General features: G+C 36.6%; 2 protein-coding genes across 3 annotated transcripts; one reads left to right on the forward strand and one right to left on the reverse strand.

The window, feature by feature from the left end:
* The first annotated feature begins 8603 nt into the window (after positions 1-8603).
* LOC131302718 (cysteine proteinase inhibitor B) lies at positions 8604-9538 on the forward strand. The gene has a single exon (XM_058329503.1). It carries the CDS (start codon positions 8945-8947, stop codon positions 9350-9352), a length of 408 nt encoding a protein of 135 aa, XP_058185486.1. The 5' UTR covers positions 8604-8944; the 3' UTR covers positions 9353-9538.
* A 1738-nt stretch (positions 9539-11276) lies between these two features.
* On the reverse strand, positions 11277-16830 carry LOC131302719 (uncharacterized). Of its 2 annotated transcripts, XR_009191890.1 has the most exons (11): positions 16502-16830; positions 14982-15056; positions 14628-14872; positions 13905-14022; positions 13284-13358; positions 13064-13184; positions 12511-12953; positions 12196-12329; positions 11885-11974; positions 11393-11682; positions 11324-11360 (listed from the first exon to the last, which is right to left on the reverse strand). XR_009191890.1 is itself a non-coding variant. In XM_058329504.1 (10 exons), exons 2-10 carry the CDS (start codon positions 15000-15002, stop codon positions 11571-11573), a joined length of 1359 nt encoding a protein of 452 aa, XP_058185487.1. In that variant the 5' UTR covers positions 15003-15056; positions 16502-16830; the 3' UTR covers positions 11277-11570. The 2 variants fall into 2 exon arrangements, 1 of the variants encoding a protein (XP_058185487.1); XM_058329504.1 differs by having other exon boundaries at positions 11277-11682.
* Between the last annotated feature and the right edge of the window lie 312 nt (positions 16831-17142).

Raw genomic sequence — 17142 nt, forward strand, 5'->3', positions numbered from 1 at the left:
GGAGGGAGTACGATACTTGACTCCAAGATATTTCCAAATCCCATGTGTTCTTTTTTCAAAACGAAAAGCATGATTAAGTTTATATGGAGATACTTGACTCCAAGATATTTCCAAATCCCATGTGTTCTTTTTTCAAAACGAAAAGCATGATTAAGTTTATATGGAGGTTTATCAGCAATGCTTTATGGGACAGAATGTTGGCCTATTAAGAAATAATATGTGAGCAAAATGAGTGTAGCAGAAATGAGAATGTTGAGGTGGATGTGTGGTAAGACTAGACGAGACAAGATTAAAAATGAAACAGTTCGTGAGATGATAGGTGTAGCACCTATAGAGGAGAAGTTGATGGAAAATAGGCTAAGGTGGTTTGGGTATATCTATTGTAGACCAGAAGATGTAGTAGTTAAGAGAGCGGATAAGATAGCTCTAGGTAACAATGTTACGAGGAGGGGTAGACCTAAATTGACATTAGATGCTGTAGTGCGCAAAGATATGAGTATAATGGGTCTGTGTGAACAAGTGGCACTTGACAGAGTCCAATGGAGGAAATAGATTCATGTAGCCGACCCCAAGTGATTGGGACGTAAGGCTCGGTTTGGTTTGGTTTGGAGGTTTATCATTTCGAATAGAATTGCTAGTCTAATATTATTAAGTTAAATAATGATTATTGTGATCGTCACAAAGTTTTAGAGCTTTTAATGTGATTATTGAGTTTGTCTCGTTTGAAACATACGTAGATTATTGTCACTTCGTTTTACATTCATGGATAAAGTTAGGCCAAGGACGGATCTGTGTAGAGTTAGTTATTAATACACCACCCACATATAGTAGTATGTATACATTATTATGTTTGGCTCCTACAAAACAACATTAGTGTTCCTTTAATATTCAAGAATATTTATTAACACTCTTATTCTTATAAATTTGAAAGAAATACGATACGAGCACACATCTACGCTATAACTAGGATTTTTTATGGTTTGATCATTTGTTTTTATTTCACCAACTCATATACAATGGATGTGAATATTAAGGGCCTATTGCAAAAACTAAGAGAAAAAATACCTAATTTTTTGGCTTTTCAAAATATCTAATATTGGAAGATTTGTGGGGATTTGAGTAAATAATAGGGAGCAAAAATATATTGTAATATCCCCGTGTAACAATTACAAGCTTACATTATCCTTTTTGTTTTTATGTGTACAACAAAAGGATTAGGTGCTTTGACTTTGGCCATGCGAGGTGGAGATATGCATGGAACAGAGGATTGTAGGAGGGATACGTGGAGAGAGAAAAAGAGGAGTTGGTGAGCTGTGTCCATGCATGTTTGTCTCTTTTAGACTTTGGATACTTAATTAAGGAAGGAAATGGAGAAGCTCGATCCGCTGCTCGGACATCACGAATGTCCGTCCGGCACTCAAAAATTTATCGGGCTTGACTTTGGCCATGTGAGGTGGAGACATGCATGGAACAGATGATTGTAGGAGGGATACGTGGAGAGATAAAAAGAGGAGCTGTGTCCATGCATATGTCTCTTGAGATAGTCTTTTTCGGGAGGGGTGAACAACCTATTCACGGAGTTACGCAACCTCAGTCGTTTATTTGCGCAATCAATGGCTGAAATTCATTTTCAATTATGACCAATCACAATTAATTATTTCCCTGAAATTTTTTATTAACATCTTGACCGTCTAAAACACTTTTGGACGGTTACGATTGAGTTAGTATTTATACAAGAAAAAGGAGAAGCTGGAAGGGGGCATGGAGGGGACTAGGGGAGGGAAATAATGGGACAAAAAAGGCTGTGGGTATTTAGTGTAACAAACAGGGGAGGCTCGGGGGCGAAGCCAAAAATTTGGTTAGTGGGATAAAAAATTAGATTCATATGTACTATATTTTTTCTATGCACAAGTTTAAAAATAACAAAATTAAGAGGTAAATTATAAGATCGATATGCACTAATAATTCATTTTTTGCCTTATAATTGGCCCCAAAAGATTTGTTATATTTGAAAAATAATGCATGATAGTCTCATTTCTAGCACTATCTATTTTGGGTACATAGGAAAATGAAGTTTTCCTACTCTCGAAAAGAAGAGAACGCTTGGAATTTTTATGCATTCAAAACAAGTTAGGGCAATTTAGAGGTTTTTTTAGGGTCAAAATAGTAAAATTTGGTTACGAACTATCAAATATTTTGTGAAAATTAAAGTGAGTGCAGTCTAGTGACCCCACTTGTCCCTTACTGCCCTCCGCCCATGGGCTCTCCACCTTAGTGGTCTGAGAGCTAGAGGAGAGGTTTTGAGTAGCCTGAGTCTCATGCGAGGGGGAGAGGAGCTCAGATACATAAACGGTAACAAGGAATATAATAAAAGGAGGGTAAGTTTTTTTTTTTTTTTTCTCACCAAAAGAAATTTATTAATCTTTAAAATAGGTATATAAAGATTAAACGGACCAAGGACGAAACGAATAAATGTCACCCAAGACCCAAAACGAAAACCCAAGAAGGCAAGACGCCAACTAGGAAGCACAAACAAACCGAATAACTTAACTTAGATTAACACAAAAGAGTAACAAGTCTGGTATTGTAACGCCCCGATTTTTCACGAAATTTTGGAAACATTAACCCTAAAATACACTGAATTTTACAAACTATTAGGCCCCTATTTATCCTTATACAAAAATTACAATTTCAAAATAATACAAAAATCTATGTACATTTATTTAACAAAAACAACTCCAGAGCGACTCTAGTTTTGACACGAAATTCCAAGCAATGTTGGCCCAGACTCCGTTTCAGGGGTCCCACCTGTATCAACTGCTCCACTGTGGAATCCTGCACACTCTGGCAAATTGAACGCCGAAGCAAACGATTTGCCAAAATACAAACGTATCCTGAGTGATAATTCATTAAGTAGAAATCCTAAAATCGAATACCACAATATGCAGATCAACAATATAATAATTCATCATATACAGAAGGTACAAAATAATAACGCATCATCTTTTTCTTTACTATCCATCATCTTACATATAATCTAAGGATTCTCTCCGCGAGATCCTTTCCTCCCACATCCATTAATTACAATCGTCTCATGGGTCCACCCTACCTCTTGCTTATCCTGCATCAGGGTCCTAGGTGAGCTCACCTAAGTTATGTACTGAGCATGTTCTCACTTAAGACCATAACAGCAGGATCGAGTCATCCTATGACGTATCGTACATTAGGGTCGGACATCCACTACCCCACGCTAACTATAACCGTCTCATGAGACCCATTCTCTTCTCCAAAGAGAAACTTCCCATGACGTATCATACATTAACGTCTCACTAAACTATAACCGACTCATGGGACCCATTCTCTTCCTCGAAGAGAAACTTCTCATGACGTATCATACGTTAGCGTCTCACTAACTATAACCGTCTCATGGGACCCATTCTCTTCCTCGAAGAGAAACTTTCCATGATGTATCATACGTTAGTGTCACAACACTGGGCTCCGCAGGTAACCCATTTCAATACAAGGCCCCATAAGTTACCTTTGCCATCGCCATGGCTCAATTCACAATCCACACAGTACTCACACTTTCAACACTTTACCATTTTCCATTTACCTATCATCGTCTACATGATTCACTACTCGTAACCACCCTGGGAACCTATTTGTCCAATCTACAACCACAACAAAATACCACACGGTTCAACATTTCAACTAAAAGTACTAACATGCTAACAACACATAACCATACGATAAAATTTATCCTGCCATAGAATTAATCATGCGAGTAACAAAATAATATTCAGTCAAACAATTAATTGCTACACTTAAAAATAAGTCTATTTCTCTCGTTTAGAAATTTTATAAAATATTTTTACTATTTAAACATTATCTTTAACTCTCATATTATTCATAGATTTTACAAACTAATTTTTTTATTGAAAAATACTTATTGCTAAATTTAGTATTTACTAACTATATTAAATATTAATATGAGGTTTTCATAACAACAAAATTATGCGAGACTATTCTAGTCAATATTTATTAGAGTTAAAGATTAACTAATATATAATCTAAAATATTTCTTGTTTACAATCTAAATAAATTTTTACTAATAAAATATTCTTGTTAATATTTCATAAACATTATCTACCTCAATAATTTATTAAACACGTAAACGTCTACTCAAATACAAATCAACAATGCATCATTAATAATAATTTCGCAATCAAACACTTGTTAAACGATCATAAATTTTCACAGGGTATAACACTAATCACTCTAGCACAATCGGACTGAATTTTAATATAAACAGGACTAAAAATAAATTAACAATTTAACAGCAGGTCATCATCTTCAATAAACTTTAAATCTAAGTCCTAACTCCATTAAAATGCATATTAAGGGTTTCGGGTTTCCGGAAAACTACCTCAAACGCGATTCTAAGTCTGAATAAGTGTTGTACGGTGTCTGTAGATTGCCGTGGTGGTTTTGAAATCTCGAGGCAGCGTCCGGCGGCACTCCGACAGGGCCCGCAGCGGCGGTGTGCCCATAAAACTCACGGAGTGCACACACCTACGGCCACAACTCTCTCTCTCTCCCTTTTTCTCTCTCTCTATTCTAGACTCAACAATAGAATTGGGAGTGAAATAATATACTGGTGTTCAATTTTCGGATTTATGTGGGTATGTATAATGAGAGAATAAGGTAGTAAAAAGGTGAGAGGATAAGTGTAGAAGTGGTGGAATGGGGAAGGAGAGTGAAGGAGATGGATACTGATAATGATAAAAGGATAGGGGACAAGTGCCACATTTGGGGGGGGGGAGGGGGTTTCAATTCTAATGTATGTGGACGCATGTATGTATAAGGTGAGAATGTATTTGGACGCGTTTATGTATAGGATGAGAGAGAGAGAAGTGGAGAGTTAGTTTGAATAGAGTTCTAGTTAGGATTTAGATAGGAAAGATAAGAGATGAATATAAATCCCTGATTCCCTGTATATCTAAGGTTTAAATATATATCTTATACAATAGTGCAAATAATATCAATTGTACACATAATAATATATTTTAATTATTCAATCTAATTAGTTATTGAATTAGGAATTTAACAATATAAATTTGTATTAAAAAAAATTGGGTCGAAAATCCGGGTCGTTACAGGTATAGTTTTACAAGACGGGGGACTACTACCCCAAGCTGATCTTTATACATAGGCTTCGACAAAAACTCAAGTGCACTACTATATAATACAAAACGCCATTGAGTTTGTTGCAGCATGCATGCTTGGCTAACAAGTCAGCTGCTCTATTAGCCTCGCGATAACAAAACATAACCTGCAGTGAAAACTTGACCTAAGGACCTCATGCTTTCCAACTTTGAGACTAGAAGGAAGGCTTGACTCAACAGAGCAACCCACGTCCAAACAAGCCCCACAATTTGCTGTTCCTAATAAAGAGCTTTTATCCCCGATATGGGCTTTTGAGCAAAGGGCCCCAACCCAGAAATCATAGGGGCTTCTTTATCACCTGTAATTTTAAAAAATCCAAATGATCCACAGTGGGCAATCTATTCTCTTTGACCCTCCATCTACCCAAATGAGCTACAACCCAAGGTCTTCGCTCACATTTGAAATTCAAAGAGGGGTGGGAGGGTAAGTTGGAGGGAGGAGGGCGTAAACATCCAATTGTTTATGTCTTCATCGTGGTGCTTGAGGTTACCGATTGTTACAGTACCTGCTTGACTTAGTTAACATAGACAAAATCGTTAGAATCATGGATAGTTGCTTAATCTATCAGAAATGGAAACTCGTGAAAAAAGAAGAGAAGAAAAGCAAAAACAATAGTAGTAGTGAGAATAGAAAAAAAAAAAAAAAAAAGAACACATGAGGAAAATTTGGGAGAAGCCAATTTTTTGTTTAAAATTTTTGCTTTTTTTCCCCTTCGTTTTCCCCCCCAATTTTCCAAACAAACACTATTTAAGTCATGTTCACTTGTAATGACTTTGATAGGACAATGAAAAGTACTACTCCCTCCGTCCCAAAATATTTGGTATTTTTCGATATTCGCGTCGTTCTTTAAACTCTTATATCTCTCAATTTATGATATTTTTTATAATTTTGAAAACTTTGTATTATAGATCTAATCGAGGACTATCAAATAAGATCCATATTGCATATTGTTGGAGATTCATATCGGAAGATACAAACGATTGAAAACTGACACAAATATCGAAAAAGTCCAAATAATATGGGACGGAGGGAGTATTTTCTTGCGCTCCTTTCACTTGTAATGAATTATTTTAAGAATTTCATGAGAGCCGCTCCCCCCCCCCCCCCCCCCCCCCCCCGGCCCCACCTCCTTTTCCCGAAATTACTCCCCTCTCTCTCTCTCTCTCTCTCTCTTCCTTTTCTTCCTTTCTTTCTTTCTTTCCTTCTTTCCAGTTTCTTCTTTCTTTCTTTTTTTTCCTTTTCTTTCCAGTTTAAATTTTTTTTTCTTTTTTTTTCTTTTTTTTTTCTTTCTAGTTTAAATTTTTTTTCTCTTTAATAATAGATTGAGTCTAATTCTAAGCTTTGTAAAGTAATTGAGAAAAAAAAGTGTTTCAATTGATTATGTTTATACGACTGTTTTATTTTTTTATTTTTTCCTTTATAGATAAAAAAATATAGTTACGAAAATAAGTGTTTCAATTTTCAATCCATTTGAACCAGTGCAAAGATGTTATTTTTCTGATTATTTCATCCTAAATGGTCGTAATAAATTTTTGACTCCAAGGCCTTTCAATGACACCCTAACCCTAAGAGAGTCTTAAAACTAAATAATGAGTCTTAAGGTGCTCGTTGAAAAGACGTAAAGCAAAAAATTCATTAAGATTACAATTAGTATTCGGGAACTAATTACGAAATGTATTTTGCAAACGACATACTAATCCAAAATACAAATGTTATATTTAGGATTACTTTTTTTTAACTATAGTACAATTTAATAAATTTGTTAACCATTATTTAGCATAAATCCTCTTAACTGATTTAGTAGTATGTTGCTTCAAATCACGTCTCTACTCCATAAGATTGCAAATGGCTGGTTTCTATTTTTTTTATAATTAAAACGGAAACGTTTCAGGGGCTTCATAAGGGCTACTGTGCCAATGAGGGCAGCAGAGCCCCCCGGTCCCCTTACTTTTTAATTTAATTTTTTATTTACTTATACCTCATTTATTTAATTTCTATAAATACACCCTTTGTATATTTAAAAATATAATTGAAGAATTAATTAAGTGCTTTAATTTTCAATTCAGTTAAATTAGAGCAAGAATTGTTTTTTTTATTATTTTATTTTAAATGGTCATAATGAATTTTTTGGTTTAAAGCCTTTCAACAAATACCTTAAGACTCATTATTTAGTTTCAAAACTCTCTTAGGGTGTCCATTGAAAGGCCTTGGAGTCAAAAATTTATTAGGACCATTTAGGATGAAATGATCAGAAAAATAACAACTTTGCACCGGTTCAAACGGATTGAAAATTGAAACACTTATTTTAGTAACTATATTTTTTAATCTATAAAGGACAAAAAATAAAAATAAAACAGTCGGATAAATATGATCAATTGAAACATTTTTTTTTCTCTCAATTACTTTACAAAGCCTAGAATTAGACTTGAACCTATTATTAAAGAGAAAAAAAAAATTCAAACTGAAAAGAAAGAAAAGGAAATAAAATGAAAAAAAAACGAAATTGAAAAAAAAAAGAAAAAAAAAAACCGAAACTGAAAAGAAAAGAAAAAAAAAGAAGAAGAAACAAACGGTGAAAAAAGAATGAAAGAAGAGAGAGAGAGAGAGGCGGGGGTATAATGGAAAAAGGGAGGTGGGGCCGGGGGGTGTGTGTGTCAGGGGATTAGCAATTTACAATTTCTTTCATTAAGATCCAAATCCAACACGGTCCACGAAAGCATTTTTAATGATAGTATCTATAGTAGTTGAGTACAAATTCTGGCAAAAGTGATCTTTAACTGTAAATAAATACAGACTTAGGCTGCGGTCTTATGAACTTAATATAAATCTTGAAGTAATTCTTATTTTATTTTTTTTTCGTATTTATTAATTTTGTATCAAATTTTTATGAGTTATTGATTTGTCTTAATGAGAAAAATAGAAAAAGTAAATTTTTTTTACTTTTATCCTTTATTTTGAGAAATAACTATTTTTTAGCAAAAAAAAGTCACTTTTTGGCCGATTCCTCTCGTTCTTACTCAGTGCCCATATCACATAAAAATTTGGCATAAAACTATCAAATGCAAAAAAAAATTTAAATAAAGACAAAATCCAAAAATTATTTTACATAAGTAAATCACTAGCGTAAACACCAAATCAAACCAAAAGTACCAACTCATATATTTCTAAAACGATGCTGCTACCATTGGACGGAATAACCTGGCCAAATAAAACAGTTCGGTCCGAATCAAGTTTTTTTTATGCCATACCATATGTATCAGCGAGAGTTAGCGAAGTGTCAGTATGTTAGTCAACAAGAGAAACTCCAAATCTGCTCTCCGTAGAACTCGAAGTCAGACGTATTAGTGGTTATTATTTCGGATTTGAGGAATATCCCAAGACTATCTCTTTCCTTCCGTTTCAAACGCTCTTATTTTTTTTGTATCTGAATTCTGCCAAACTCTCTCTCTCTCTCTCTCTCTCTCTCTCTCTCTCTCTCTCTTACCACAGGAGGATAGAGAAGCCCGTCGTTTTGCACAAACGCGGCACGCCGTTCGAGTTGCCACCCCATTCCCATGCCCGTAATTACGTGTCGTAACACCACCCTCCATCTCTACATATACAAACAAACAACCTCCATCCTCATCAATTACCTCTCTCTCTCTCTCTCTCTCTCTCTCTCTCTCTCTCCATATATATCTACAACTATACACAACCATTAGAAAACTCACCGGCGATCATGTCGAAGCAGCGATCACTGACACCAACCCTTCTCTTCCTCGTTGCCGCCGTCGTGTGTTCTTCTCTGACGGCGGCGAGCGGATTGGGAGGAGGGATGGTGGGAGGGAGGACGAAGGTGAAGGACGTGAAGACGAACCAGGAGGTTCAGGATCTAGGGAGGTACTCGGTGCAGCAATTCAATCGAGTGCAGAAGGGTAAGAAGAATGGCGGGTACGTCGGAGACCTGAGGTTTCAGGAGGTGGTGGAGGCGGAGACGCAGGTGGTTTCCGGCGTCAAGTACTATCTCAAGATCGCCGCAGTCACTCCGGCTGGGGTCCCCAAGACGTTCGATGCGGTGGTAGTTGTCAAGCCATGGGCCCATTCCAAGGAATTGCTCAATTTTGACCCTTCCCCTCCTACCCAGTGATGAGATCAATCCCAGATTTTTACAGCTCTAGGTCTAGGGTTTGCAATCAGTGTCCTTGCTTCTAATCATGACTCTCTCTCTCTCTCCTCTCTCATTATTGTTTGTTGTGAGGTTTTGTAGTGGGTATGTAACCTGCGATCTAAGTGGAATAAAACAGCAATGATGAAGAAAGTGATGCATAAACTCTATCGTGATTGCATAATTGAAAGCGGATACTTTTGAAAGCATTCACAATAAACCATCAAGCACAACTTTCAAAACGTGAAAAATTCCGCCCGGCTCTACCCTAAAATGTCACATAATAGGAGTTCTACTGATCAAAATGCTAGTTTTGTTAGTATTTTCAATATATATGATCGGGAAGGGTTTGATCCGAACAGTTTCAAACAGTTTTTTATTGAACGGTTCAAATAAAACTGCTCAAATCAAGCCTTTTCCGATCATTTTTTTTGTTAATTTCTCGCGGACACTCTTAAAATCACATTCTGCACACATTGAACGGTTCGGATCATAAAAATTTGATCGGGAACTATGAGTTTGAGATTTTGGGTGTTTTTTTAGGTGTTTTTTTGGGTGTCTTTTGAACCGTCCCGTATATATATATATTCTTATTGCTATAATATCGTTACTAAGGAAATCTTTTGGTTGCGATTGTGTGCGTACGTATCCCTATTGATTCATATTATTGACTACATCGCTATCAGGGTATACATAGATGTTAGGAGAGATGGTTAGGAGTTCAATTCATTTTTTAAGGTGTTAATCCAACCATTCTAATAATACCGACTCACAAGTTTTTAACAAAAAAAAAAAGAAAAAAAAAACTAGAGCCAAAATTAATTGCACATGAAATGTAGCTTGGATGATACGGCCGCTAATTTCATTGTACTACAGCTACCCATGTAGTTGTGAGTGCTAGAAGTAGAAAAGCAAAAGTTGTTTATCTATTGGGAATTGATTTTTCACACTTTTCTTTGGTCACTAGCACTCTTTTTTTCGTCTTTATTCACTTGAATTTATTATCTTGCTTTTTATTCAATATACTTTTTCATACATTTAAGGACAATATTGTAAATTCATGTGGATTAAAAAAAGAAGAAGAATGAGTGGTTAAAAGTGGAGTGTGAAAATCACTTTCCTTATGTGTTGATAATCTAAAAGAATATATGCATATCCAATGTCATAAGATATGCTCATTCTTGTCTAAAGTAGAAGTTATTCCTGTCTAAAGTTGTAACTTGTAAGCCATGTATATGTTTGTCTAGATTTGAAGTCATGCTAGATGTTTCTCATTGAGCCTATAAAAGGAGAAGCATACCGTTGTACTGTTCAGAAGACTTGTGCAAATAATAAACCTGTGTGATTTTCACTTTTTAGATCATTGCCTTATTTGTGATTATTGCACTTGTGAACTTGTGTGCTTTTCACTTTCTTAGATTCTTTCCTTCTTGGTAATTGTACTTTATTTGTGATTTGCACTTATGGATCGTCTCCTTCATCGTTATTTATACTTTCTTTGTAATCTCACTAAAAAAAAATAGGTTAATTATTTTGCCACACTCCTAGTTGTTAACACCACTCTCCTTTTTGTTTTTATTACAATGAATTTACTAAAATACCATTGCATTTTACGATGCTAGCTTTTTTTTCACTTTTCAAATGCAAGGGACTCACCCTAATAAAAACAGAAGGAAGAGTGACATTAATAAATAAGAAAGTGGCAAAATTAGCTACCAAAAAGTACTATCTGGGACACGATAATGACGTAAGTGCACGATTTGGCAAATTCATGATCGTATCTTGGTTTGAATTGTACTGCACGTCATGATGGGAAGGGACGACATACCTTAATTTTAAGGTTGCCTGTGTTACATGGACTTGGGTACTAGCTAGTGTTTGCGTCCTTTGGGGAGTGGATCCGAAATGTCAATTTCCAAGTTGCGTCCACCTAACCACAATTAAGGCGACATGTAGTTCATCGAAATAATCATACCAAATAAACTACCACCTGACCAAGACAAGTCAAAAATGGAAAATCACAAAAACTAAAGTCTACCAATAATTTCTCCTAAATTTGACAAAAGCCTAAGTTAATATTTCAGCAGCAGCATTACTAATGATACAAAACCAATTTACAACCAAAGACGGCAGCAAAAATCTGCGGCCGGACTTCAGCCAACAAAGGAAGAATTCGACAAGAATCGAGCTCAGAGTCGAGTCATCGTTGGCTCAGCTTACGCTTCTTTGCCTGTTGTCTCAACTTCTCTCGTCTCTCTTCCTCCTCTATTTTCCGGAGTTCTTCTTCATCCTCCTGCCTAGCAAATCTGGCACTGAATCAAAAGAAACCACAAAGATTATAGCAGGCATAAAGACACAGGAATATATATATATATAAACACGGGAAGCACACAAACCAAATCTAGCATATAGAATATCTGATGACAAAGCGAAATAAACTGCTAGTAGTATGGTAGTAACATGTATCCCGAAATGGATGGAATTTAATGCTTTTGTCACCCAAACATTACTAACCTCCTCTTCTCCTCCTGCAAAATTTCATCAAAGTTTGCCTCCATGTCACTGTCATCTTCATCACGACCAGCATATCTGTTCGGATTATACCTGCATACAGATCACCACTTACCTTAGATGTTTTTTTTATAGGCCACTTAACTTGAAGAAAAATGAGATTTAACAATAACAAAATATGTATGTATACATAATTAAATCTTTGCATCTCTGCTTTGGTTGCATGTGCAGCACAAGAAGCCAAACAAAGTCTACTAAGAACAAAAAAATGACTCTATGAAAGGAAAACCAAGGAAGAAACAGAGGTTAATTACCCGAACATATTGTGAATCATGCTACGGATATCTCCTTCATCCTCCTGGTCGGAGTACTGTCTCACAGCCTTTTTCTTTGGGCGGTCATCTCGCAATGTAGGACGGGAAGAAATTTTTGCAGGTGGCCTGTTCATCTGTCAACAAGCAAAGAGAACAAATAAGTAAATAAACAATCAAACAATATGCCACAATAAGGAAATAAACAACAAATATCCTTCAAATAAGGAGAGTAGGAGGGGCAGATATACTGCCACATTGTTAAATAAACAGGAAAGGCAACCTAAGCATTTGTGCATGCAAAAATATGCGACAAACCTGAGGTTTCTGCAGCACCTTTTCTTTTGTATATTTTTGAAATTCGTTTTTCTGGTCCACGTGCTTCTTTAAAACAGAAGGTTGCTTTGAAGCAGATGGGTGCAGTTTCGAAGAGGGTGGCTTCTGAGCACTAAGCATGGAACTCTTCGCAACTGCCGTGGGGACCCTCCTCTCTGGGGCGGCTGCTCGCTTCTTAGCGGCCAAGTCTTCTGGCCCAAGAGGCCGACCTGGCCCACTCCCATTACTATTTCCAAGCTTCTTTCTATGTTGAACGGAGGTCAGAATGGGCCTGCTTGCAGAAGTCAACTTGTGGGATCCTGCTTTAGGATGCATTTGGCTACCTGTGGACATGGATTTTCTCTCTCCACGGCCATTGGGAACTTGTCCGACAGTTTTGTTTAACGACTGTTTGCCATATGGGGGCACTTGAGCTGATCTCGCCTCTTCACCATCATCCAAACACAAAATAAAAATGATGTAAGACTTCTCAACAAAAAGAGCACATTTGGGCTTCATTCCAAGAAAAAGATGTGCAAGTAAAGCAGCAACCCACCAGAATTTGGAACAGAGACTGGTCGAGGCGGAGGATCCTTTGTGGGACCTGGGAGCTCCGCATCATCTAAGAGGAAGGAGTAGTCCCTCGTCTGCTTCAGTGTCTGGGTGTTCACTTTTACCTTCACAAATAAGGAGAAAAAGGAAAACAAAATTGGTTACCGACAAGAAAATATAGAGAACTCAAGAGAGAAAATCTACAAGGAGGTGCTTTTACTAACCTTGTTTTCTTTAGGACGGTGATCATGGGCTTGAGCTTTGGATCCAGCAGCAGTTGATGTAGAGCTCCTATTTTTCTGCATGGATAAGTGGGCTCTCGGTTGATGAACATTATATTCAAAAAGCAGTCCCTTAAAGCCAATGTAGGGTAGATGCACTATATGATAAATTAATGATCCTAAATACTATAAAATAAGCAATGAACAACCTACCAATAAATAACAGTGTGATCACTGATATGTATAAGGTGTGCTCATTAAGGACTAGACAATTAAGGCATAAGCCTCATGAATTCAAACTATAAACTGTCTCTCGTGATGTTTTCATGCCACCATTACTTCAGGACAGCCTTGAAAAGATCAAAACTACAGAAATAATGATCCAACAATGATTCAGTTGGCAGACACTTGGTTTCCAAGGCCAATGTCTTCAGATAAACAACAAGTTCTAGCATTTCATGACGGTCTTTAAACCTTTGCTGCCAAATGCTGGTTTTCCAGCATTGAAAAATGATACAGCATTATCAGTGAGTAGCAACCCCATACAACATAGGGACTCACATGAGGCTAAGTTCAGATACACAATGTACTACCACAACCCGACCAAAGACTTGGGGAACTTACATCATGATGGGGTCTTGAAACCTTTGCTGCCAAATGCTGGTTTTCCAACAATGACTTGCTCTCTTGAATTACTCTTTGAGCAATAACAGGCTGTGACGGCCCAAAGAACGATCCAAAACTGCAGAACATTGACAACAAATGAGAAGAAAGACACAGACTACATACACCATACGTAACATACAAAATTGAAGACTTCGCACTGAGTTTTCTGATATATTCACAATATTTAAACAATGGGCAATCTCAATGGAAACAACCGAAAAGAAAACAATAGATGGAACACAAGAAAACCAAGGAATTAAGTGGTTTAGCTTAAAGCCTACATCCATGGCAATTAGCAGAGAAATCTGATGGTGAAGGAGGATAATACATGACCCGTGTATGTTCAATAACTCCCATCCAAAAACCCCAAAGTCCCCATCCCATTGTATACACAAAACCCGGCAATACTAATTGGGTCTAAACATATCCAGAAATACATAAACATTCAGACCTATCAGAAACCTCACTGTTTGCCCATTCTTTGTCGTGCTGGTTGCAAACATGTTAAAATCATAATTCAATTCCCATTCAAGATACACCCAACACCATATAGGAAAAACTTAAATCGCCAAAAACGATGTTGAAAATAGTAAGCACCATGAAATACACCAATACCATGATACAGCATCAGAGTAAGTGACAGACTTGTTAATAAGTAAGCAAAATGCAAGTTAATCTCACTTTGAATAGGGAAATTTCTTCTCTTCTGTATTTGCGCGGGAAGAACCAGATTCCTTCTTCATCTTCTTTCTGAATGATTCTTTTAATTGTTGCCTCAAATCAAGGTATTCCAATTCTTCCTGAGTGTGGCGTGGAGCTTCTTCTTCTTCCTCCTCTTCTTCTTGTCCTTCATAGTTGTCTTCACCAATGCCTTCCTCTTCTTGCTCTTCACCCTCCTCTTCGTATTCATCCAGATCTTCATAATCCTACATGACACTAACTTTTAGAAAGCAACACAATACAAAAAAAAAAGTAGTCATTCATGTAGTGAAGATTTCACCCCAAAGATTTAAACATGATCTAAAAAATGCTTACATCTCCATTATATCGAGCCATTTTGAATCTCCAAACCACCTGTTTCCGATGACAGAAACCGACAAGGACACCAACCTGAAAACATTATCAGGAAATGAGGAACTTCAACCACCAGAACAAAACAAACATGTGTCATTCAGTCATTGCTTCACATCAACAGGAGCACGCAGCAAATACAAGGGAAAACTTAACAGATTATACTCTAGATTGAGATTTCATCCTTCTGTGTACATCAGATACTAATCATAATTCATAAGCTGCAAGTAGGGGACAACCCTAAGTTCTGGAATTGAAGGATACCAAGAAAATCCTTTGTTTCATTACGTGGAAGTATAGATAAAAAAAAAAAAAAAAAAAAAAAAACCTCACATAGTCCTCTTCTTCGCATATAAAGCACATACAAAAAGCCCAACACTAAAATATTCACCCAAACAAAAACATCAAAAATCACAAACTTGTCACGAAAAAGCTATCAAACTACCCGATTCAAACTCAAGAAAGTAAAATGATTTCCAATTGAACACAAACTCGTAGAAAAAAACATGAAAAACCACAAACTTGCAAAGAAACTCTTCCCAATTTTCCAGATTTGATCTAGAGAAACAAAGTAATTCGCTCAAATGAGCAAAATCTTCATGGGAATAAACATTGAAACCACGTCAATAAACACAAAACTCTAATGAATTGTCATCGATACGATGAAGAGATTTTTCAAATGCCTGATTTGATCTATAGAAAGGAAAGTAATCTGACTCAAACTGAGAAAATTCCTGATCGAATCCTAACTTTAAAACAATAAACAGAGAAACCACATCATACTCACAAAAGCTTAATGAATCCTCGTCAATTACCTGATTCGATTAAGAAAATTGAAAGAAATCCAATAAAAGCCCCAAATTTACAAAGTGGAAACGATATGAAAAATTCGAATCGGATTCTCACAACCGTAAACAACATGAAAAACGCATAATCACATTCATTTGTACTGAAACTGTTATTAATTGCCTGATTCGATCTCGAGAAACGAAGAAATCCGCTCATATTGAGTTGATTCTCTTTCGAATCACACAACATAGAAACCGCACAAAAAATCCCCAAAATTTTCATGAATCGTCATCATTACATGATTCTATCCAAAAAATAGAGGAAATCTGAGAGATTTTCCAAGTGCCTGAACCGACCTATAAAAACTAAGTAATCCCGATCGACTCACACAACATAGACACCGCCCAAAAAAAAGACACAGAATTTTCGTTATCGTCATCGTCTACCTGATTCAACACGAAAACCGATGAAATCGAGCGTCTTCTCGATCGGAAAAAAGCCTCAATCGACAATTCCCGATCGAATCAAACAGCATTATAGAAGCAGTATAAAAAACGCAAAAAAATTTCTTACATAGCCATCGATTACCTGATTCGATCGCGACAACCGATGAAACCGAGAGATTTTTCGAATCACACAAAAAAAAGTAACCGCACAATAAATACGCAAAATTTTCACGAATCGTCATCAATTACCTTATCCGATCGCGGAGACCGAAGAAATCCTTCAAAGCCGAGCGTTTTTTCGCTCGGAAAACTACGAATTTCACTTCAACGCGACGAGAGAAACGCGGCGGATCCGAATTTGGCGGAGAGAGAGGAGGCTAGGGATTGGGTAGGGGGAATTGGGGGGTAGGAGAGAGAGAGATGAGAGAGAGAGAGGAGGGATTGGGAGATAAAGGGATGGGGGCGAAGGAGCCAGAAACAAGTGAGGAGAGCGCTATCGTGCGCGTGGGTGCGTAGGTTTCGAGTTTCGCCCATTGCTAGAGATTTTTTCGACCCGCTCGTCTCGTCTGTGAGAGACTATCTAAAGTCTAGGTACATAAATGGTAAATTTATAACGCCTAATCTTGAGGATTGAATTACACCGCCTAATTTTCTAAGAGAAAAAGAAAAGTTCGGACACCTGATTATAAAAAATAAAAAAAAAAAAAAATATATATATATATATATATATATATATATATATATATATATATATATATTTCGGAATTGAAAACTTGGACAAGATTGTGTAGGAAAGAAGGTTCGTTTCTTTCAGAAGGGTTCTGTCAATAGGTATGGAAAAAAAGAGTTCGGAATTGAAAACTTGAACAAAGTTATTTAGGAAAGTTCGT

The sequence above is a fragment of the Rhododendron vialii genome, chromosome 10a (genome assembly GCF_030253575.1).
Source record: "Rhododendron vialii isolate Sample 1 chromosome 10a, ASM3025357v1".
In the NCBI taxonomy this organism is placed as follows: domain Eukaryota; kingdom Viridiplantae; phylum Streptophyta; class Magnoliopsida; order Ericales; family Ericaceae; genus Rhododendron; species Rhododendron vialii.